The 24,657-nt window shown below is 38.4% G+C and overlaps 1 protein-coding gene across 2 annotated transcripts; it reads left to right on the top strand.

Moving 5' to 3' along the window:
• The first annotated feature begins 125 nt into the window (after positions 1-125).
• LOC131774577 (uncharacterized) lies at positions 126-24,211 on the top strand. Of its 2 annotated transcripts, none has more exons than XM_059090626.2 (32): positions 126-146; positions 444-565; positions 2,956-4,057; positions 4,482-4,523; positions 5,125-5,569; positions 5,999-6,312; positions 6,925-7,078; positions 7,630-7,932; positions 8,383-8,596; positions 9,882-10,059; positions 10,230-10,426; positions 10,619-10,804; positions 11,194-11,959; positions 12,060-12,214; positions 12,306-12,619; positions 13,356-14,176; positions 14,541-14,894; positions 15,496-15,635; positions 16,301-16,409; positions 16,749-16,986; positions 17,104-17,312; positions 17,798-18,022; positions 18,235-18,414; positions 18,971-19,159; positions 19,359-19,450; positions 19,578-19,841; positions 20,230-20,586; positions 21,251-21,427; positions 21,898-22,684; positions 22,885-22,923; positions 23,026-23,073; positions 23,245-24,211. In XM_059090626.2, the coding sequence occupies exons 3-32, from the start codon at positions 3,058-3,060 to the stop codon at positions 23,283-23,285; spliced, it is 8,538 nt and encodes a 2,845-aa protein (XP_058946609.2). In that variant the 5' UTR covers positions 126-146; positions 444-565; positions 2,956-3,057; the 3' UTR covers positions 23,286-24,211. The 2 variants fall into 2 exon arrangements, with proteins under 2 accessions (XP_058946609.2, XP_058946608.2); XM_059090625.2 differs by lacking the exon at positions 126-146 and adding an exon at positions 205-342.
• The last annotated feature ends 446 nt before the right edge of the window (positions 24,212-24,657 follow it).

Genomic DNA, 24,657 nt, shown 5'->3' on the forward strand with positions numbered 1-24,657 from the left:
TCATGGGTGGCTGTGCCCAGTGACTGGTATTGATCCAGACCAGTTCAAATAAGAAATAATGTTTTGTTTCTTCTTCTAAAGGAAACAATAAGGGTGTTCTGCTTTAAATAGCACGTCATATTACCATCATAAAGGGGCCGGATCAAGTGAGTGGCACATGTGACTTCTACAATTAAAGTTCATTTATTATTAAACGACTGCAAAGGACGAAAGCAGCATATAAATTGTGATTGCAATTTGGTGAAGGCTCAAGTTTATATGTTGACTTTGTAAATCAAGTGGCAGTTTAGTCCAACGAGAAGGCCTGTAGAAGTGAATGAATCAATAACATGCAGCTAAAAGGTGCATTAAAACAGACAAGCAGTCGTGTTTAAAAGACTTGTGCGATATGTGCTTCGGTCGCTTAACTTAGCTAATACTTATGTTTTTTCTTCTTTTTGCAGAGTTCTGGGCTTGCTTTGGATTCGTTCTGTTGTTTTCTGCAGATGTGAACTGTTCTGGCTCCAGAAGCGGTCACAGTGCGAGTAACAGTACGACCAACCCTAACCGCTGTCCTCCTTATCAGGTGTGAAAACTTTAACTTTGTCAAATACGTTTTCGTATGTATATTTACATGCAGGTTATAGCGGAGCCTTGTTCGCAATTATCTGCAAGTCAGTTTTTTTTTGTGGAGGTTTTTGTTCGAGAATCTTTTATCGGTATGCATCTTTCTTTGAAGTTCATTTTTTGTTGTGTAATGAACACAGAACATGTTTTGAATTAACATAACCTTAACATTTTGTCAAGCAGTAATGAAGTAATATTTGCTCCAGTGGAAGATAAAAGACTCTTCATTAAGGTGTAAAGAATTGAAGAAATATTAGTGTTGAAAGCTGCGTGTAAATTCACACTACTCTTAGCAAATCTTCCGGACGTTTTGAACAGGAAATGCTATAAACTATAGTTACTTTTTGCCAGCTAATCATAATAAATATTGAAATTTTTAAAATCGTGATATTACTGATATATCTGTCCGTGAACGTATCATTAGTTTTCCTTTAGAGTCTGACTTTGTATCTTGTTCAAAAATTATTTCAGTGAATTTTTAAAAACACGGAATGAACTTTTTATAAACTTTTCCCGGTTTGTTTGTGGTTTTTTAGTTATTTATCCTAATTTGTGTTTGCGATGATATGCTTATCTATTAAAATGTTGCGTTTTCAAGTCAAATATTTGAGAAAGTTTTAATTTTCCTGCATAGATGTAAGATCTATTGTATAGAAAGAACTTTCATTTTTTTCAGTTTTTCTTCAGCATTGTTCAGATGTCCTTTCAAATCATTTTTCATTTCTAGTTTTAAAACTTATTTCGAAGATTTCGCTTACGGGTAAGGAGTATCGATGTAATAGTTGGTTCATCTCGAAAATCATTTGGTGTGTTTTGCCTCATCACTGTATTTCGACGCCCTTTCGCGTAAACGAGCAACCGCCATCTTTTACCTTTGTCCGTGGCCTCTGTTATCGTTGATCGGTGTGTTGACTCACGTTATGTATTGCTTGATCCCTGACGTGCATGAATTATTGTGCAAACGTTGTGGTATGCCACAAATAAACGATCTTTTAAGATTAATCTTCAAAACTTTAGTGTTTATTTGAATTATTGTACCATATTCCCAAATTATTACGTTGAAGGAGTTTAACTTAACTCTGGGCTTTCACAAGAAAACTGGAAAGAGTTAAGAATTGGTTTTTCTTTCAAACTGACTCTCGTCAGGGTTTTAAGTCTATCAAATCCGGAAATGTCAAACGTTGTTTAATTGTTCCTTGGTTATGCTTCATATTTCACAATTCTCAGCTTAAGCGGATTTGTGTAGCAGGTGTTGATAATAAGTTTATTTTGGTCTTTAGCTGAGGAAAAAATTCAGTGCAGAGGAAACTGTAGAAAATGTTGGCCAACCCTTACAAAATTGTGTGTACAACTCCACACAGATTTACTTCCCTGTCAAATTGTGGAAAAACTACATAGAAATGAAGATTTGAAATTCTTCTCGGAATCGTTTTCGTTGCCTGTCAAAAATTCGTGTTAAGTAACCAAAGTTTCGTCAGGCCTCGCGTAAATGGCGTGTATTTCCCCAAAACGCGATAGAGTAGGTAAGAGACAGTGGCAATAATAATGGAAAAAAAAACTATCTTTCATCGTCGTGCATTAACCTTCACTGTTGACAGATACCTTTATCGTTGTCGGATACATGAATTGCTAACAGATAAATTATTGAGAACTGCCCCAAAAATATTTATTTGTTTCCAAGGTCTGTTTCCCTGCCGGGCCTTTATTGAATAACTGAAAATTATCATTAAGGTAGCAAAGTTGCTAGCAAAGTTGAAACTTTTCAAAACTTGCATGAAATTAAATTTCATAGTTGACTGGCAAACATCCTTTCAGTTCATTTGATTTTGGAGCTTTTACCTTTTTCCAGCGTAAAATTGAATAGCTTTAAGTATCTATTAAGGACAAATTATACATTTCAATATTTGGAGCTCAAATACTGATCTTGTAGAGTGATTTCCGCTTTGTTCGCAAACTTAGAATTTACTCCGTAGTCCCTCAATGTTGTTGATCCTGAAAGAGCTAAGTTTTGTCAACACGAAAGGCAAAATAGCGTTGAAAGGGAAATTGTAGATTTGCATTGAGATTACCAGCTGTTAACGGGTCGTTGAAACAAAACCTCTAAATAAGATTACCGCGAACAGACGATGAATTCCAGCCAAAGATGAAAGAGCTAATCAGAGCTTAGGCCTACAACAGAACTAAAGAGAAAACTGATTACAATTACATTTGTTTCAACTTCTTGGTCAGTTGAAAGGCTCTTGTGCAGTGTGACGCTAATTCACACCTTAACTACATAAACCTTCAACTGAATTGAAAATAGGCTGGCCTAGCACGTGACTCGTCATCAGTGATTTCCTTTTTCTTCAGGTTTTTTGTGAACCTACGGGTCAATGTGTCAATCGCTCGGGGTTCACTTGTGGAAACAATTCGTGCGCGAGGAACGAAAAACTCTGTGGTCCACCCCAGGAAATGAATTGTGAACCTGGAAATCAGCAATGTCCCAAGGATTTCAGAGGACATAATTCCAATCTCAAGCGAAATAACAGCATCCCCTCCAAATTGAATGAAAGTCTCCCCATGAGTAAAATTGATCGTAACGTCTCCCAAGTTAACGTTCAACACCGCCGTCGTTCGCAAGACGATGCAAACCCGTTCTCAGCTGGGAGGGCTCGAGATGGTCAGCATGACTTTCAGCGAAATGAGACAAGTAATATGTTGAATGATACAAGGTTGAGGAGAATTTTGGGTCGGTCTTTCAACCCTTCTATGATTGATGAGATAATTGGGAAAGGGCGTCGTTCTAACGTGACACATGATAAAAAAGATGTCAAGAATCAAGAGGCATGCGACAGACGATATTCCCACTGCATTAGATCCACCTTGGCGAATTTGATGTTGTTCAAAGATCTGGATGGGGAATGCTGCAGGATGACTCAGGAACCTCTTCAGTTCGTCAAAAGTTTACACAATATCAGTCGGAAGTTTATTGATTGTCCTCCTGGAAAGAAGTTTTCTCCTCTGAATTTTGTTTTCAAGGATAATGGTGGATGCATTCCGATGAATCGCTCAGACGACGATGTTCCCGAAGAACACCGGTTGACTTCGTCAAAAAACAGATCTGAAAAAGAACATAGTTTTTGTGAAATCGTCAAGAAAAACGTTAATGACAAAAAACCGCTTTCTTCTCGTCGTCTTGTGCGTTGGTTGGTGGAGAAATACAACGTTTCCCGTTCGGTGAAACACTGTCCAATAGGAAAGACGTTTTGTCCTTCGTCCTTCGACTGTAGAACAAAAGAACGCGGGTGTCACGCTGAGAAGCTGAAAAAGTGGGCGTCAAAGAACCTTTGCAATTCCTCAGAACATCTCTGCCTCGGCTGTGGAGCTGGATGCCGCTTGAAGAAAAACGAATGTCCAAAAGAAGCAAACATGAGCAGAGCATTGAGCCAAGCAGCGCTCTCAATTGAACCAGGTGCGATGAGTTGTGTTGTCAACATTAAAACTTTTGATTAAAAGAAAACTCTACCGATGGATCATGACAAAGAAACCAAAAGCTAAAAGATTCGTACACCGCTTGAATTCCAAGATTAACCCTTATCCCAAACTCCATTTCTTTGATAAAAAATCTGCATTGAGAATCCCATTTAATGAGTGTCGAATCATCTTGGAACAATTGTTGATTTTGTTGATTGTTTTGGACCGCAGCTCTTGGCGAAGAGCTAATCGCGATCAGTCATTTCGATGATTGTCAATAAATTGAATTTTGTTAGAGAGGCTCATATGAGGCTTCCTGCAATTTTCTTGTTTCCTTTAAGCGCACTCAAATATTCTTCCACGACTTGAGCGAAGCTCAGCCTCGAAAATGAAAACAAAATTTTTCTTTCCTTTCTTTTCAGGAAATATTCAAAACAAGACAATGCGTTTACTATCTAAATCAGGTAATGTGTGAGATCCGCTTTTTACCCACTGCCTTTTTTCACGAAGTTAGTTTGTCCTAATGGAACTGAAGTTGTAGGGGAGATTTGGTGACTTATCTAGATCCTAACCTCACTGTGATTCGATTTAATGAGCTTGTCTATGAAACTGGTTATTAGTTTCTCGCTGTCGCGTGAAATTCCAACCGTTTGTTGTTAAATATATGGTGATAAAGACAGCTTTAGCTCTTCACGGAGCCGATCGAGTGATTAAGGATTATTGGTGTGTTTACATAGTGGAAAATGCAGTTATGCCATTGGTAATCATGCCATAAATAAATTGATTAAATGGGGAGCAAGGTGTTAGTTTCAAAGATAAATTTTGGTTTCAAACTTACAATTTCGTTGTTGCCTTGGCGCAGAGAAAGTCCACAGAAAACCATGTTTTTAAGTGAGTCACAAGGAAGGTTAAAATGTCTGGCGGTGGGTTTGGTAGCAGCCTCGTAATTTTTTTCCATCAAAATTCGTTACGGCGGTTTATCAACCTTTTCAATTCATATTTGGTCATCACGATTTAGTTCAGGATAACACGTTAACCTTCTGTTAAAAATTTTATGACTATCAGGATGGGCTTCATTCTGCTTTGTTAGAAAGGCCTTGTTGACTTGCATTTTGGAGCAGCTCAAAGATTGCATGTCACGTGAAGTTCACTGTCGTGAAGCTGGGTACGAATCACACATGAGTTGCCTCTCTGGTAAAACTTTCTGCCAAAAGATCGTTGACGTCGCTTGTCCTTTCTCCGCTGAGAATTGCCATCTGTGCAACCTCCTCAGGAAAAATGCAAGTAGGTTTGCGAGGGTTATTAAGAACCGGTCCACAAAGACCCCGTTTGGAGGCAACTGTTCTGAAGAAGAGGTTTACTGTCCTACTTCGTTGGGCTGCGTACCCAAAGGTAGTTTATCCAACTGCACTGCAAACAGGCAGTTTTTTCAACTGGGAATGGAGAAAGAGCCGTGGGACAAAAACAAAACACGCAGAGACGATGCAGGATTTTGTATGCTGACTATGAGGTATGAAAATTATGTTAAGCTACGCCGAGACTCAGTGGGTAGCTACTAATTTTTACACAGTTTTTGTGACAGCTCATCCATCAAAAGAACATGGGCACAATCAGCGTTTTGAAATTTTAATCCATTATAATAATTCATATGCACGATCCACAATTTGAGGGTATAACAATTAATTTGTCATTGTCTTGTAAAACGGAGAAACTGTTACAAAATTAAAATGGTATAAAAACATTTTGAGGATTTTTGTTTACTAATAAGCTCAGCTTATTAGTAAACAAAAAAATCCAGGGTGGATTGAGCTAAAACATGAGGTTGTTAATTAAAACCAGTTTGAAACCAGTTTTAATGTTATACCTGAATGTGAGAAAAACTGAACAAAAAGATTTCGTTTAATCTTGGATTTCCAATTAATTTCTAAAAATCTTTTAGCCTTGCTAGAAATGGTTCGTGTTCTTTTGGCACATGGCTTCAGTGGCAAACACGAAAAAACAAAAGCTGCTCACCTTTTGGTCCTAAACTTAGATGTTGTCCAAAAGATGAGGTTTTTTCTGTCTCGGCCATGAAATGCGTTGATCCAAATGACAAAGACCAGATGAATGGTCAGCCTGACCAAAAAGCTTCGTGCAAGCCTGATAATCAAGAGTCTTGTCCACGCCAACACGATTGCCTCCCTAAACATTTCAACTGCACCAAGCCGGATAAGTTTGATTACTTCTCTGTCAGTGCGTTTGCTAACAGGAGCGGTAGGTGTACGTTTTCTTATTTACGATATTTCATTGCCCATAATGATAAATATTTTCAATATCAAAATACTTATAGTCGTCTGCATTACAGACAGTACTGACCTCATCACTAACACTCTTATGATTGTACCACCATACAAATTTGACGAAAATTCGAAAACTTGAAAGCAATTCTGTCTTCATTCTGTATGTAAGGGTAGGTACACCTCACTATCAAATTTTTCAGCAGGAATAGGGAACAGTCAGTCGGGCTGACATGGTTAGACGCGATCTAAGGCAAAGACTAGGATTTATCACAAAGATCTCTTTTATCATCGTGTGATGTAAAGCAATTTTGCTGCTGGATCAAAAATCATTTTTCATGCTTTCCACCACTCTGACCTGCGTTGACACGCTAAAGAAAACTCATCTGCTAGAATAAAGATTAGCGCTGGTATGAAAAGGATTTTGAAGGGAATCTTCTTTTGACATTTGATTAACTTTCATTAGCGACCATTGAAGTTTGCGCCGTCGTATATAATAATGTTATAAAAATACCAAACAAAGGGTATTTGTTATTTGTCGGTGGATGTGCAGCTCTGGTAGCTCAGTTTTCTTTCCTTTGCCACACAGGCTGGGCAGCTTTTTGTCAAGTCCTCCGCCCCTTTACGGTAAGACTAGAGTATGGTCTCAAGAAATGCAAACAGTTTCTATCAAAATCAGACGAAACCTGTCGGGCTGACATTAGTTGTACAGACGAACAACAGTTTTGCCGCCGCCTAGGACGGTAAGAGAATCTAGTGTAACAGCTCTTCAGATTTGTTATCTGTCCCACTCTGGTGAAAAATGAATTTAATAATTGTATTGAATTCAAATGGTTGTAGCAGAATTAGGAAAGCATGGATTCCATGTCGGTCAAATTTTATGTCATTGCATTCTCCCAAAGTTTTACCATACTCCTCATCTGTTTCAGTGTAAAGTCAGTAGTTTAATTCCAGAAAATTTACCGTTTCATTTTTGCCATTGGTCTCTCTTTGCCCCTCGCCATTACTAAAGTAGGTGAGAGCTTTATGGGTCCAAAATCGTGCGGAGGAAATTTTTATCTATTGTCCAGTGTCTAGTTACTACTTTACATAGTCCGTTTGAGGACAACAGTCGTGTGTGATGATTCACCCAGCAGAAGAATGACTCGCTTAATGAAACAATCACATCTTTAGTTGTGAGAATAACATCTTAAAGAAAATAGACTGAAAAAATATGCTGACACTTTCTGCATTAACGTTGTAAACAGCGTCAACAATAAATTAATTAATCCCTTCCCTTTTTTCGTTTCATCAGATGTGCTCCCAGAGGAAACTGTAGTGGCATTAGACAGAGACAACCGGAGCACAGGAAACCCACACCCACTCAATATCCTCTCTGTAACTCGTCAGACCCAGAGGCGCGAATGCTGTGGTCCAAAGAACCCCTCAAAAATCTATTTTCGGCCAGCGAAGTTCCAGATCTTATCGGGCTGTTCGCGGTTAGGAATAAATACAGTGCCAGCCTGGAGTTCAAATCAGAAGCTGAAAACGAATGGAGGCCATACAAAGGATGTGCAGATGATCAAATGCTAGTGGTGTCAACTGACAGCGCTTTAAGGTGCATTTTAAGTAACTAGTATTACGCAGGAAAAAATTACGCGCCACTAATTGCCTAAAAACGAGTGCATTTTTCATGCAACACGAGTACAAATTATAAAAAGCGCGCGTGCGATGAAAAAGTTTTGTCTGTCGTTACTTTCTGTAAGTTATTGATGAGTGATAACTTGATTTGTTGTTCAACTTGACGTAAAGAAGCACTTGTAAATTTCTCAAAGACTACAAATTGCACTGGCCCTACGAGCTCGTGCAATTTTGTTTTCTTAGAAAAATTTAAACCCTGGCTTGTTAACACCAAATTATACCCAAAATCATCTTATCACCCATACAAAAAGGAATAGCTGTAACAATTATTATAGCAGTAACAACAAACCTCAGCATCTTTTCACTCATGGATTGTTAATTCTTTGATTTACTAGCTAATCTCATTTTCTTATCTTTTTTATCAAAGGTTTCAACGTTGTGCACATGGCTTCTTGTCCTTTGAAATTGAAATTGGACCGAGGAATTCCGCACATGGGCAATGTGTAGACATTTCGGCATCGGTTCGAAAGAGAGACGTAGTTGTCATGGTTTTGATGCCAAACTGCGCCGCTGGTCTGGACATCAATGTTATTCGTCCAAAAATTATTTTGAGAGAGGATCATTCCTCGCAGAAAGAACAGGTGCCAGTAGTTGATGATATGATTCATGAATGCAGGCTATCAAATAGTAATGACAGGCTCTTTATAGTGTCCGTTAAGAGGAAGGTGTCCATCAGAAACAGATTATAGAAGTTTTTTCAATGATAGAACTAGAGGTTAAAGTTTCGGTTTGGTACAGCGTCAACCATATTCATCCATATTCATAATTGGCTACTTCAGTAAATCAATTTTTTTTTTTTATTTGTACACATTGTATACTATTTGCATATAAAGGGGATTGTTTGAAATGAGAATTTGATTGCAAACGTGGTGGAACTTCTGTAGATGCACTTTGTTTGGTGTGTTGCAAACGCTTAAAGTCGCGGCTTGCGATATCAGGTAGTATGAAAATTAAACATGTTAACAAGACAAGATTTAAAATCTGTTAATTTTTCCCATTATCTAAAAATTTGTCTGAATAGCAGCAGATATGTCACGAATTCAAGAAAATATACGACAATTAAAAAAAAAAAAACATGTTTCGACAGGGTCTTTCACAGGGTCTTTCACACTAAACATGTTACCTATTTCAAAAGATGAAAAAACCAAGTTGATATCTATGTTATTACCATAACGCTTAGCAAAGTGGCGAACCCTCTTTTTTTTTTGTCACGCAAAAAAGGGTTCGCCATCTAGATATTAAGTTGGCTTTTTCATCTTCTAAAAGAGGTATTAGGATTGGTGTGAAAGACCCTATCCCTCATGGGCTCCGTTAATTTAAAACTTTCCTTGTAATTGCATGCATTGTTTTATTTCTATTGTTTGTTTTGTCCAATGAGCGTTCTGTTATTCACTTTAAATTCAACTTTGTACTTCGTATAAATCAGAACTAAAGATGACAGAAGAAATGTCGAAACTTGTTTTTAAAAAATGTCATATATTTTCTTCAAATCTAAAAATTTAATGCAACCACTTGGTTAAATGCAGCTTTTGGCTCCCAATTGGGAGTCAATCTGATGTTAGCAGACGGCTAGTGAGGTGTTCACTGAATACAAGTTTACATCACAAGGACATATGGGACGATAAGCTTGTGACTTTGTTTAGACTCCACTTAACACAGTGTTTTCTAATGATATCGGGTCTGCTGAATATGGGGTCCGTTTGGGCTTTATTGTGAGAAAAGTAAAACCCCCTACCTGTAATTTTCCTACGGATACTTGTCACGCCATGTCCCCATGGAAAGATTTTAAAAACCATCCCAGATTTTGCGTTTCTTTGCAGGTATTATAGGGAGTGTTACTAAACCATGTTAATTTTTATTTCCCAGTTTTCCAAATATGTCAACGTTACAAGTCATCCGAAAAACTGCAGTGAATTAAAACTAAATAAATCGCTGGCCTGTCGGGTTCCCAAAAAGTTTACTTCACTATACAACCAAGCAGTGAAACAGCTTCAACAGAAGATTACCGGGGTGGTCATAACAAAAACGAAGCCCTTAAATAAAGGTAAATAAAAGAAAAAAAATCCATTGAAGACAACAATCATTTATTTTTCTTTATTGCAACACGATAGTGACGCGAGGTGTATTAACGTTTGTTTATTTTGATTCCTTAGAGTTCAGATACTTTTTGATTATCTAGATACGAGCTTCATATCATTTTCATCCTATCTACAGTGCAACTAAGATGCTCCATTAAAAGATCCAGGAAGCTTCTTGAAGTTACTCCGAATGGACCAAGTTCCAAGTCTGTATTTTTCGCGCCGGATTGGACCTGTGTAATGGAGCCGTCTCCAAATATGTTTGGTAATGTTAACCTTACATTAGCTCCTGCCTGCAGAGTACCAGCGCATTCTCCAGTCGACTTAAATGAAGTGAGTTCACCTGGTTTTACAAAGGTCTGCATCAGCTGACTCCTTTTATTTTATGGAAAAATTTGTTTATGGTTAGTGTATGAGGAGAGCGTTCCAACGGGTCCTTTATAAGATTTTCACCCGATTATTTCCACAATGACTAACTCCGAATGTGATAAATGTACATAATGAGTGTGGTTTTGAATATCATAGGAAAAACCCACGTGGCTCAGGGAAATATCCGAGAAAGAATATAGCAGTATCTTGCGTAGGATTGAGAATGGGCGCATTAAGGAAGCCATCGAGAAACTTATAGATCGACTACAGAGAGGAACCAATGTTAACTTGAAGAGAAAGATTGTAAATTTTGTGAGGTCTTTCATTGTGCCGGATGTAAAGGTAATTTGTAGGTCTCTAACGGGCATCATTGGCTTGTGTTATTTCTCATACAGCTTTGGCTTGAGGATGCCTCAATTATAAATGGAAATATCTATATAGAAAACTTAGGAAACCCCAAAAAGGAAAGACAGCGGCCATTGGAGAATAAGATCATAAACAAGAAATAGTGGAATTTAAAAGCTCTTTGCATTTCTTTAAAGCCAAACTTTCACGAGATCATACTTTAATTTGGGTTGCTTTTAGATTTTAATCTAACTGTCAAAATGTAATCAAGTACTTTTCGTACTTTTATAATCACTAACTTATTGTCGACATTTTGATATTCACACAATCCTACATAAAGCATTAAAAGTATTTGTATTTTTAAAGTTATCTCATGTGTATCTTAGGGAAGCTGTGCGGGATCACAAGAGGGCAAATGCCGCATAGGATCAGGAATGGCTCGGCTACAAGTCAGAATATTATCCTTGAACGACCCTCCCAAGTTTCAATTGGAAAATCGTGAGAAATTAATTCCTTTCCCGCCAGTTCGGGAGAACTTTAGTGACGCTGATATCAGATGTTGGCGAGTTGGAAACTTGACGAAGATGAGCTCGGAGTATGTCAGATACGTCTTCGAAAGGAAAGAGGTTCCCAAGGACTTTATAAAAGTGAAGCCGCTTAACCCGAATCGCCGCCCATTCACTGTTGTAGCTGATCCTGATGACTCTGAGATTGGATTGGCTGTATTGCATGCACCACCACAGAAGTATGTCGCTTGGAAATTCATGATCGAAAATGGCCCTCTACAAGAGATAAATTTGACTTCAGGGATGATGCTTCTCTTAGGACCAAATGATTGCATTGCCTTAAAGCCCCGCAGAAACGTATCTTGGACAAAGGATCAATCAAGGAAATCGATATTTTTGATGGTTAAAGCTTACGACAACTCAGATAACAAATCATCAGGATACTACGAAATGAATTCCACCGCCTTAGAGTTGGATACATCTTTATCACGGGAGAGTGTCAAGTTCGTAGCAGCTCAGCTTGGGTGTGATAATGTGGCCTGGTCAAGGAAGAAAAGAGACAAATGTAATCAGTGCCCCAGGAGAGGTGTCAAGGAAAATAGCTGCCTTGGATGCGATAACATACCTTACTCAAATAAGAAAAAAGGTCAGTAATTATCTTTTGATTTAAGTGTTTAAGAAAAAGGGTTAGTGGGGCATGGCCAGGCTACTTAAGGAGACTAAATTATGAATGTTTTGTTTTGAAGATGAGTGTAACAGATGCGACAACAAGACTACTTCATTCTGTTCTGGGAGCTGCTTGATACCATCTTACGTAGATGAATGTAACATTTGCCAGTCCAACGACAATGTCATCAATTTCAAAGACTGCAATGGTGACTGCAACGGTAAAGCAAAATGGGTATGTGAAAACATGTGAGCAAATAATCTATTTTTAATATTGTGAGAACTGTGAGCTTACCATTCAGTTCTCTTCCTATTTTATGTGACAGTCTGATTGCAATACTACTGTTTGTGTTGGCGGGAAAACTATGAAGCCATTGCATTGGGGAAAAGACGAGTGCGGAGTTTGCGGCGGAGATAATTCGACGTGTGTTGACTGTGAAGGAGTACCACATGGAAACAAAACGAAGGATTCATGTGGTAATTGTGCAGATCCTCAAGACACGAAAAACTTTGATAAATGTCCGAAAATCCTTGATTGTGATTCCAGAGCCTTACCTTCAAATCAACAAACATTGATGAGCCTGAGAGTTACTGGGATGGCCAAAAAGATCACCTGCTATCTCTACAAGGACGCTGAAAGGTCTGTATGCGCTCTGCAATTTTTTATCTGATTCCCCTTGGTTCAAAGGATCAAAGTTATCCATTTCCTGTTTACCCGTGTAACTTGACCGTAAAACAACGGTCTGTAAAGGACTTTCCGTGCGGTAATAGAAGGAGAGTTCACGATCAATTTATACGTTAGTTAAAGCAATAGTAGTTCTAATTTTGGGCCACCAGTATTCTCACCCCCTGACATTGACTAGGTTTTAGGTTTTAGATTTTTGGTAACTGTTCAGAACGTTTGTCCATAGATGTGCATATGAAAGGAAGCCGAGAAGATTTTGATATTTGATTGCAATTTCATTGTACACGTTTTGGAATCAATTTTTTTCAATTGAATAAATTTCATTTGACCTACAGATGAAAATCAAGTAAAGCTATGGTCGTCGTAGGTTAGCCGCAATTTTAACAATTCCACAAAAGGAAGCCTGGAGAAAATTCAGGCTTCGAGGGAATTCGAATTCATGCCTCTCAGATACTATTTGGGCGCTACTAAGAACTGAGCTATAAAGCACACTTTGGAAGCAAGGCATTTTCAGAGGATTGGATTGTTAGGATAACTTGGATTCCCATCGAAGATTATAACCATTAATGTCACATTAATATAATAATGTGACTTTATTGGCAAAAATTCGGTGAGAGGCAGTTTTTCAGGATCTTCGATTATTTGAATTAAGAAAAACAGAATAATTCTTGTGCTAATTCGTTGTTTACAGAAAATACGACTTGACGTTTGTGAAGGCTCTTTCAAGGAAGAAAGTTATAGTAAAAACACCAAGTATGAGAACTGGTAACTATTCACTGAACTGTTCTTTTGACGGGAACAAAAACAAACTGGGATTCGACAAGTTTAGGATCCTGGTTTATGGAAAACCTGATATCATCGAGGCCAGCCCGAATGAAACTGAAATCAACACCGAAAGAAATGTAACACTCACAGGTAGAGGATTTTTCAAGACTACCTCTTTAGCATGTGTGATTTCCAAAGAAAAAAACGAGAAAGAGGAGGAGAGCTTACAAAAGATTCCAGCCCTTTACGTCAACCCAACAACAATTGTCTGTATTCTGAAGCGTTTCATTAAGGCGCAGCGCGGAACGATCAGCATTCTCTTTGCCATCGGAGCAGAAAACGAAAAAATATCCAGAGATATTGCAGTTAAGTTTAATTTCTACGATCGCGTACCTAAGCCTTTGGAATGCAAGTTTAGGGCGTCTGCTCGCTTCATATCCATCCGTTTTGATAGACTGGTTGACTGCACCGACAAGTGGGAGAGTGGCGACCGCTTCATAACAGGCAGTGCTCTGGAAAAAATAACTAAAGAGTCAAAGGCTCGCTGTAAAAATAAAAAACTTATCATCAGCCTCCCGCAAAATTCCCGACTTCGCCCCGGAGAGGAAGTGGAACTTGACCTGAAGAGTTTTAAAAGCAAATGGTCAAGTTATACTAAACATTTTCCTTCAGATAAAAAGAATGTCACGTGCAACTTAGAAGATGGTGTGAATCTCTCGGTCGAGATTTCTGGCCCAAAGAAAGTAGGTATGTGCAAAGGGATTTCACCCAAAACGCGATGTGAGATCAAAGTGATATAAACTCGGATGTATTAAAAAACTGATAGTAATTGTAAAGTCGCATAGCAGGACCTGGAGATCCAAACTTTTGATTTGGTGATATAAATGAATGAAACGACAAGAAAGTAACAGCATGTTTAGATTTTGCATGCCACCCCATTTGCAAATGAGGTTGTAGTTTGTTGCAGGTTGTTTAGTTGAGTTGATGAGCCAAGACCTTTTAAAAGCAGAGGGAAGATAATTTGGATGCGAGCTGTGTGTTACATCGGGAAGCGAAGCGTGGAGATTCGTTATCATTTAATGGAATTTAGATGTCTTTTGTTTTTTTGTAGGACGGTGCAATTCATTAGTGATTTCCGCAAAGACAAACATGCCAGCAAATATGAATTGGACAGTGGCTGTAATCGATTCACCGGCAGCATCTAGGCACACCGCTAACGTGCAGGAACTGAACAGCAGATTCAAATACTTGCCATCCAATCAAACTAGAATACGACTTAATGCGAGCAATGTCCTAGAGGGAGCAAAATACAACATAACAGTGTGTGCCCAGGAACGTCTCACAGAAAAAATGGAAATGGCTTGTGATTCCATCATCACTGAGCGAGTTGGTAAAGAAATTCCAAAGATCAAGTTTGCTAAGGCGACAATGGAAATTAGTCCCTCTCGAACACTGAAGCTACGCGGTGAGTTGGACAATTTATTAGCTGTAGGGACCCATGAGTTTAAGACAGAATAGCTTTTTACTTAATTTTTTCCTCGTTGACCCTGCACTCTGAGGATGAAAGAAAGCCAACTTTCTTTCAGGAAGACGCATCGAATAAATTATAGCCTGTTTGTACTCTAAGTTATATTCTAAAATGAATCCTTATTATTAAAGTAGCTTAGTATTAGGACTATATTTAAAAATCATCCTTGGTAATTTCAAGATTATTCATGGCCATATACTAGATATTTATGATGAAACTAGATCTTCATTAAAAATCAATACAATTATACACTGAGGACAATAAAGGCTTGGCAGGATTTCAGAAAAGCAGGTTGTGGAACGATCTCTTCTAAAGTTTGGGAAACATAGACGACGCATCCATTATTTTTTATGTTTGCTCAAATATTTCGGAGAGCAATAATAACTTTCATAAGTATTTATGACATACAGTTTGCTAGCTTCATTTTTGCTTTTTCTTAGTTTGAGTATTATAAGATTGAGCTCAAAGCTGCATGTGCTGGTTGAATCAATATTTATCGATTGCCATCGAACTGCTACTTCTATGTTTTCGCTGGCAGCAAATGTTCGTGCCTCTTCGTGCGCCACATCAGACATGCGTTATTTGTCATTTATATGGTCATGTGACGACCCAAATATGGAGTTTGATGACAGCAGCCCGGTGCTTGAAATAAAAGATGATCAGTGGACTTCTGGGAAAGTGAGTTGTTTGACTTTAAACTTCCAAGTCATCGACTGTCATTAGTATTTTTCCCTTTCAGCTGTTCTATATCACCTTACAGATCGGCTAGGGGGATTTGGTTTTGTATTGTGATAACATCTCCCTCTTTCTAGATATTGCATTAAAATTGCTTGTAGAAAATGCTTACAAATTTTGTGCTGTGAAGAATTTAAATTGTAAGGAAAATAAGAAGTATAATCTTTATGTGAGGTACGTTCAGAGTTGGACGTACATGAGTGAGTATATTTCATGGTGTTGCCGAAGCTGTTGCCGAAAAAGCACGGTGAAGTCATTCAACCTTACTTGCTTTATTTTTGCCACTTTCTTGAGTCTGATCATCATTTGTCCGTGCGTAGAAGCCAGAGGGAAGGGTTCATCTCTAGAGAAGGAGCTGATTATGGAGCCAAAACCAAAACCTAAATTTAAGTGAAACTACCGTCTATTTGATGTAGTTTGGCTTTTTTTCCATGAAAAATATTATGTTTGCTATACTTGGTTCAATGCGTTTCTGGTATTGCTGTTATATTGCTGTGCGTTTTAATGGTAATTTTGCAAACATATCCACGGTCCGCGTTGGGTGGTTGGGAGTGTTTTAAGCGTCTCACTTAAAGCCCAAATATTTTTGCTTTTAATTGATCTTGCAGAAATATGAATTCACTCTGACAGTGTATGTCAAAGGTGATGACAAACTGTTTTCGGATGACAAAGTCACCATTATGACAAAGAGAGTACCTATTGTCGCCAAGATTAAAGGTACGGCAGTACAAGCGGAACTAGCAGCGGAAGGCTGAACATCTATTCAAAAGTTTTTGTTAAGCCCGTGGCTGCAAAGTATAGCAAATGAGCAAACGCTGTTTGGTAACTGTTGTCAAAGTATTGTGGAGGAAAGAGAGTCATTCTGACTTCTAAGCTAACTTAAGTCCAGGTTTTCACTTACTTACTCTTAACTTAAGTGAATAACGTCGGTAAATAAAGTACCACGGTAACTGGAGGATCTGTGACATTAAATAGAGAACGGCTCCTGTTATACACAACAGAGGCCATTGAAATTTTGACAGAACTTCGTTTCACCCGACCATAACCCCTTTACAGGTGGAGAAAAAGTATCTTTAAGTGTCCACCAAGAGGCAGTGTGTGATGGGAGCGACTCCAAAGATCCTAACAACTTACGTGGAAATCCCATTTACGTGTGGATGGCAAACTGCCAAGAAGGGGACAAATGGTATCCAACATTTTACAGAAACAAGACAAGCGAAAAGATTCAACGGCTCATTTTACCACGAACAGCAGTTGTCCGTATTCCACCAGACACATTACCTGCTGATAAAACGTAAGAATAGATTGTTTCTTGTTTCGTTCCTTCCTCATTTTGAAATTCATACGAGATAGGGTTGAAAGATTGAAATATCTTAATATCAAATAGTGGAATTTCTCATTGAACCAACAGTTGTGCTGTGACACTGAATTATTACAAGGACGACATGAACGCCTCTGCATCCGTGTACTATGAACTGAAAGGAAGGGAAATTCCTGAGGTAAAGATGCTTCGAGTCGCTCGAATTCTCACTAGTAACAAGGTGATATTCCGAGTTGTCTTGAAGACCAAGCTACCTGAAGTAACAGTTAAATGGTCGTGTAAAGAGAGAGACGACGAAGGTGAGTTACTTGACTTAGTCACGATTAATGCTTAAGAGCGACACCTGTAAACCGGTCAAACTTAGCAAGGAATGATGAGAAATATATCAGCTAAGGCAAATCAAGCAAAGTTACCCAAATTTGCTTCAAATCGGCCAACTATTAGATATGAACACATGCAATACAGCCAGACTACGAGGAGAAAGAAGGACTTCTCGTAGGCTAACTGCAACTTTGGTTTTACTGCATTATACACAAGGTAAGAAATTTAATTTCTATCAGAAAAGAAATTGTCGATAGAAGTTGATGGAAAAGACGCCTCTTTTGTTGAAGTTCTCGCAGCACTGAGGTATTTTTTCCACCTGTTTGAACTGGTTCGTACAGTAGATTACGTTGAGAGAGAAGGGCCGTTTGTGGTCTAAATGGTTTCTTTCGTGTTTTGCAAATGAATGTAATGTCTATCGGTGAATTAACATAAAGAGACTAAATTATTATATTCTCATTAGGCAAAATGATCGACGTTGATCTCGAAGCTTTTGCTCGCACGCGATCAGTCCTTATCGTCAAGAAGAGACCGAATAGACTCATTATCAAGCAGAAAGTGTCGCTTGTTCTGAAAAACCTGCCAGATGGAATAAAGTTAAGATGCAAATGTCAGGTATTCCACGAGGAACTGGAAGCTTTCGTTGAGGAGGAGCTTGATGTTAATGAGCCACCTTTGGAAGGAACAAGTAAGCAAAATAAATGGTACCTTGGTCAAATATAGTTATGAAGTTATGGTCAAATATAGTTATGAACTCAAATATAGTTATGTACTCCTTTTGAGTACAATGACTTGCTTCGTTTCAAAGATTGGTGTACAAGCTTTAAACGCTTGCAAAAATCCACATTTCAATGAAGTATTGTTCCTTTCATTTCAATCATTTTTTTCTTCCTTTTCTAGGTTTAGTTGAGAAATCAGAGGATGGAAAAATTTCGATAACAGGTCAAGGTTTTGAAGACCCTGAAGGCGAGGAGTTGTCGTATCGTTGCGGATATATCGAGGAAGGCGAGAAAACCAAATACCACGCCATTTCTTCCTGGTCTATGGACAACACTTGTGAAGACGTCCTTTTACCTGAAGGTAGGAACTTTGTCCTAGAGTGGCCTAGGGAAGTGTGGACGTGTCTGGATAGCATATATGAAGGTCTTTTTTAATTGACTTCTTATATCATCCAGCATAGTCTGCGTTTAACCAACACTGAACCGAAATTTGCAAAAATCTTTCCTTTATTAATGTATAGATTTAAGTTATAAGTGGTCTCTTAGTCATTCTAACAGAATGAATGTCGTGCTTTGAAGTTACTTCAGTTGTAAACAGTCTTGCTTGCGGTCAAGCTAGTTGCAATTCCAATTGTGTAGAGAAGGTCATTAGATTGAACGACCTTGACTTACTGGAATATGCAATTTTTTTCTTCCTACCCTTTTTTAAAATCGAATTTCGGCAAGTTTCTGTATCTTACGTTGATAATACTCAAACGGTAATTCATATAAAATATAGAAAAAACCTTTTTCTTGCGAATATATCGAGGAAGGCGAGAAAACAAATCATAACGCTGATCTGATATTTTCAGTGCTAAAGGTACGACGGTAGACAGAATGTTTCATGGTTTCATATAATCCTTTGGGCCCTTTTACAGGTAAAGAGGTCAACAATTACGAAATAAAGTGTTTCGTAGAAGCGAAAGATATGCAGGGAGCTAAAACACTCAGTGAATGTTCAGCAACTGTTACTCCGCGAGAATCGCTTTGCAAAGCGGAGGAAATAACAAGAGAAGTGGACGACCTCAAGGAACGGGTTAGCCTGGGCGAAATACCTGAAGCTACCGGTGAGTACAATATTATTACTTAAATTTTCTCGCAACAAGAAAAAATAAAAACAATCCACGCCCAAAAGAAACTTGCTCAAAGTTCGTTTGGTTCGAATGCGATTGTTTTGACATACTTCTTCCTTCGGAGTTTTAACTTTGTTCATAACTTTTTTAATCATATCATGTCTTTTCACCGATTAAATTGGTCCATTTCCAGCGGAGCTTCAGTTAATAGCACAATGTGCAGACAACAATGACAACGGCAGCTCTGATGCTCTTAAGGAAGGTGTAAAGGAAGCTGCAAATGGGGTAAGGAAATTCAGAATACAGATAAACCTCCGACAATTGAATTTTTGAATTTTAATTTTATTCCTCACTATCTCCGCTATTTCCTTATAACGATAGTAAAAAAACCACGTGTTCCTTTCAATTATAGCTCAATGAACTCATGGTAGAACGGAGAGGGAAAACTCCTGACCCCGATGGCGACGCAGGAATAATGAGAGCAGTGGAGGTCACTGTGGATGCAGCCAAGAAGGGCAATGCAGAGATAAATTTCAAAGAAATATCTGGAAATGTTCGTGAAATGAATTTTCCTCAGCCTGGAGAAAGCGATTTTAATCCTCGTCGAAAACGACGGGCAGCTGATGATGGCAGCAGTGAAGGAGAGGGAGAAGTTATGATGAAGACAGCAGATGAGGTTTGTCATGGTAGTCTGGCGTAATTTAAATTCTCATCGTATGAAAACGTTCGTAAACAAACGATTAGTTTTAAAAGATTGGGATTTGATTTCCCAAGTTCTGAGGTTTTTATATTAAATGCTGGGGAACGATATTGAGTCCATAGGTTGGTCCTCACATTTTAATCAGTGAATTAACTAGAGTTTCATGAGACTTACCGCAGAGGCCTGAGCCTTTAAAATTAAGCCGGACATGCATTTGCGTTAGCACAGCGAAGGTATGCTGGTGTTTCGTTCTATTATTCGCCAAAATTTTACTTTATGTCACCGGAAAATGGTAAATCCAGTTGAAATTTCTCCTTTCCGGGTTAAGCTGTTGTCTAAAATGTGATACTCTCCCCTTCCACAGGTTGAAACCGTTCTGAGTATTTACAATACACTTATCGACCCCAACAACTTTACCGATGCCTCCATGTTAGTGAAAGGGGACCTTGTGTCTCTCGTCGATGAACTCGGGCGTTCCATGTGCCAAGGAATTAGTACTGGAGAGGAAGCTGTCATTGCTGAGTCAAACATCGTTGTTATCAAAAGTGAACAGAACAGTTTTGATGATGTAGATGTTAACTTCACTCACATCGCATGTGAAAATTGTAGCTCTGTTCAAATCAGTGCACAGGTCCTGCTTGGACAAGCTTTGAAGGACCTCTACCAAAGCTGGGACTGTGACCAAGATGGTTGTAATGGCGCGTGTATCGTGTCCGCTCAGGTGGGTTTGTAACACACTTAATTCATAAAGACGGTATATAATAACAAATTGTGTAACATCACGGCTTGAAGATGTACGAAATAGATGTAAAAAAGTTATGATCAGTGACAGATAATTAGTTACATCCAGGGGTAAGCAGGAAAGTTCAGTTTTACATACACAAAGTCGAGTTCATTCCCGAGAGCATACGAATTGAATTGAACTGGCGAGTACAGCACACGTAGTTAAGTGAAATATCGCGAGCCATTACTGCAGCTGAGAAAATTGCTGCTTGATGCGCTTCTTACGAAGGAGTAAACATCTAGTATTCAAATGTTAATGAGCCGTTCCTTTATAATTCTGCCGATACAACTCTCTGTTCTGTCAGACTTAAGTTATACTTCAGTGGAAAAAAAGCAATGTGATTTCATTTTTTCCCGATTCAAAATATGCTGATTTTTAAGATTTTAAAATGATATAATTAGTCACGTAAAATCAAGGGAAACCTCCCAAATAGGTGAAAGTGGTTAAATTCAACTGTGACATGAATTACGAGTGACTGTAATAATCACAGTGGCGATATAAATTTTGACGGGAAGACTGTAATATTACTTACCTTTACGCTTGTTTTAAATAAACTGAGCCTGAAATCTAGATTAATGGACTTGAACATGAATCCTTGCAGTATCCGTACGACCTTCTAGCTACGTTGAACAACAGAAGCTCTATCAGTGACGTTGTTTACGTCAAACTCTTCAACCCAGAGAATGCAGCCAACTTGCCAGTTAGTGATCTTTCTGATGTTGTCAGATTCAGGATTCCACTGCATAGATACAGCAAGTCTGATGACACAGTCCCTGTGGTCAGTTAATTATTTTGTAACAAGACACTAGAATTACATAAGCCTGCGAGCTGTTTCTTTGTAAAGCGTGTCTAATTCCTTACCCTAAGAAACACTTATCTCGACTTTAATACCATTTTTAACTCGTATGAACACTTACCTCGACCCTTAAGACCATTTTTAACTCGTGCGAATATTTCTCTCGACCTTAAAACCACTTTTAATTCATATGTACACTTATCTCGACCTTTAGACCATTTGTAACTCATATGAACACTTATCTCGACCTTAAGACCATTTTTGACTCGTATGAACACTTATCTCGACCTTAAGACCGTTTTTAACTCATATGAACACTTATCTCGACCTTAAGACCGTTTTTAACTCGTATGAACACTTATCTCGACCTTAAGTCCGTTTTCACCTGCATGAACGCTTATGTCGACCTCAAGACAATTTTTAACTTCTATGAACACTTATCTCGACCCTAGTGCCACGTTTGGGACCCCTTAAGTTCGTTGTGGACCACAGAGGACATAATTACTGGCGCAACATCCCAAATTGGAAACGGAGGAGTATCAGTTGAATGTCAATATCAAAAGCTTGGATTCATCACTATTTTTGCTGTCAACTCTTCAATTCAATCAGCGCAGACTTCCACCTCTCAACCTCTCACAGTGTCCTCTCGACATCTCAACACCGAACAACTGGTTTACATACAGTTTAAGTTTGTTGCCAATTTTGAAGAAATCATTCCCAATGAAGAGAAGAAAAAAGAATTTATAATAGATTTTACGCAAAAAATAGCCGATGCTATGTCAATCAACAAATTTAGAATTGCAGATGTCGTTGTTCAGCCAGGAAGCATTCTCGTCTCTTTCACCCTGTTACCGGGAGGTCCTGGGGAGATAAGTGTTTCCATGGCTATGACAGAACTAAAGGATCAGGTAATGGGTGGCACTTTCTCTTTCATTCTGGCTGATGAAAGGAAGCTGGTGGCAGATTCTACGTCTTTCCTGACGTCTTCAACTGGGTGGCCCTCGACAGCATCAACACCTCAATACATCAGACCTACAACAACACGTGATGAACTAATCGAGACTTCAAGGGGTCTCAGCACCAGCACTCTGGTCGGCATCATCGTGGGCTCTGTGGTTGGCGTGGTTTTCGTTATTGTTGGTGTGATTGTGATCAGATTTAGAAATAGCAAAGGCAAAGTTGTGGAAGATATTTCTAATTCTCAGCTAAAATTGACGATCTCGCCTCGAAACTCAGTTGGTAATGAAATTTGTAGTTACTGTTAGTTTTTGATGAGTGCTGAATCCAAGCGTAATACCTAACACTAAGAAAAACATTGTAAAACATTTCTATTTTCGCAAAAAATTTTTGAAAATCATAGCTTCAGACAACTTGAGATCGAAAAAGGTCGGAGTATACCTATATGTGATATTAAGTGATCTTCTTTGTCTCATTCATAGGCCACGATAATAGAGGGATAAAGCAAGAAAATTCACAAGGTAAACTTTTAAATCACGGCACTTTGAAATACTGGAAAGTAAGCCAAAATGTTTAAATTTTCTCAATGTAAAGGCTAAAATTTCATTCCTTCTTTCTGGCAGATTACGAACAGAGTAATCAGTTTCCCATGATGGAATTTACAGAGGAAGGTAAGGAACGTCACTAATTCTCATCTGAAAGGCAATTTTTTTGCGCTTGGTTTGAAGTAAGGGTGTTTTTCTCTTAGATTACTGGAAAAGAAGGAGGAAAAAATTCAACAATGCATATGAAATTTAAAATTAAACTTGTCAAAATTGTATTTGCACGTTCGTCTTTTTCAGTCGATTTGCCAGGGACGCCATATCACCCTGACCATTGCTGAAGACTTGCACTAAAGCCACAGGTGACGTGGATGCCGCAGTGTCCGTGCGCAGCTGTTATCTCAAGCTCTCAATATGAACCTTTTTTTGCACATTAATTATCCAACATAGTTGCATATCTAGTCAACAGTATTATTAATCACCATTCTGGGCTCGTTACCAGATTTTGTGGCTGAACTGCCAGGTTTTTCTCGCACGGCTATGATCAGGAATTTCGTTGTAAATCTGATTTTTTTCAACTAATCTTAGCCCAATATCCAACATGGTTAGTTCGCCAAGTCAGTAGAGGAATCGTAGATACGAACAAGTTAAGATGACGTAAGATGAACTCCGGCCAATATCCCAAATAGGTCGATCCCGTTTGTTACCTGGTCTGATCTGTTTTCGATGTTTTGAAGTCTACAGTAGTATCATGCTATTATGCAAACAGTTGCCCTTTTGTGAATTGAATTCCTTACTTGTGATAACTTTAAAGAGAACATAAGGTAAATCAGAAAAACTGATCAACACAAAACGACGATGACACCAATAGCGTGAAGATCGCACAAGATGAACCATAAGAGTGTTACTCCACTATCATTTATACCACTTTCGTTTGTCGTGGATGTCAAATTTCACTGTATAAAGGTAAAAAGATTATGGGGTAACACTTAATCCATTTATGTCATCATTTTCTCCATGGCCATAAGGTAATTGAATCTGAACTTTTTAGTACATACATGTAGCGTTATTCCTGTAGCCCCCCAGCACTGCATATATTTGTCAGCTTTTGTGGCTCATAACTGAGACACCCTCCTTACGTAAATTTCCTACTGCATTATAGTCAAGCCCAAAGCTTGGAGGTAAGTAACCCCATAACCTCTTAGGCTTCTATGACTATGAACCTTTTTTTGTATTTAACCGAGAATAAAATTGATAAAACTCAAAATGAAGCGAATTTCTTTCTTATTAAATATTGGAGCAAGAAATAAAAGATATTGGTGCTAGAAGTTAGTCAGCCTGACTGCATTTCCCGTTGCAGCTATGTGTGCCCAGTAAAACACTTTTGGAAGCATCTCTGCTATAAAAATGTATAGTCATGTTACACTTTCTCCTTTCAAAGTTTGCATTATCTCTCTTAGCATCAATCGCAACATTTTTTTCACCACACTTTTTCATTACCAGGTTATCGAAATTCAATCAAAAATTACGATTCTCGATCTGTTCAAATCTCGAATAACCCAACGGGGTAAGACTATTGTTTTGGTTGAATCAATGAATACTACCAAACCTTTAACATAACCTTTCTCACGTGAGCTGGAATCTGAAATTACAGATTTGTTTATGCGTGCATTAAATTTCGATGATTTCTTAAATCATGGAGTAACGTGCAAA

The sequence above is a fragment of the Pocillopora verrucosa genome, chromosome 3 (assembly GCF_036669915.1).
Source record: "Pocillopora verrucosa isolate sample1 chromosome 3, ASM3666991v2, whole genome shotgun sequence".
NCBI lineage: Eukaryota > Metazoa > Cnidaria > Anthozoa > Scleractinia > Pocilloporidae > Pocillopora > Pocillopora verrucosa.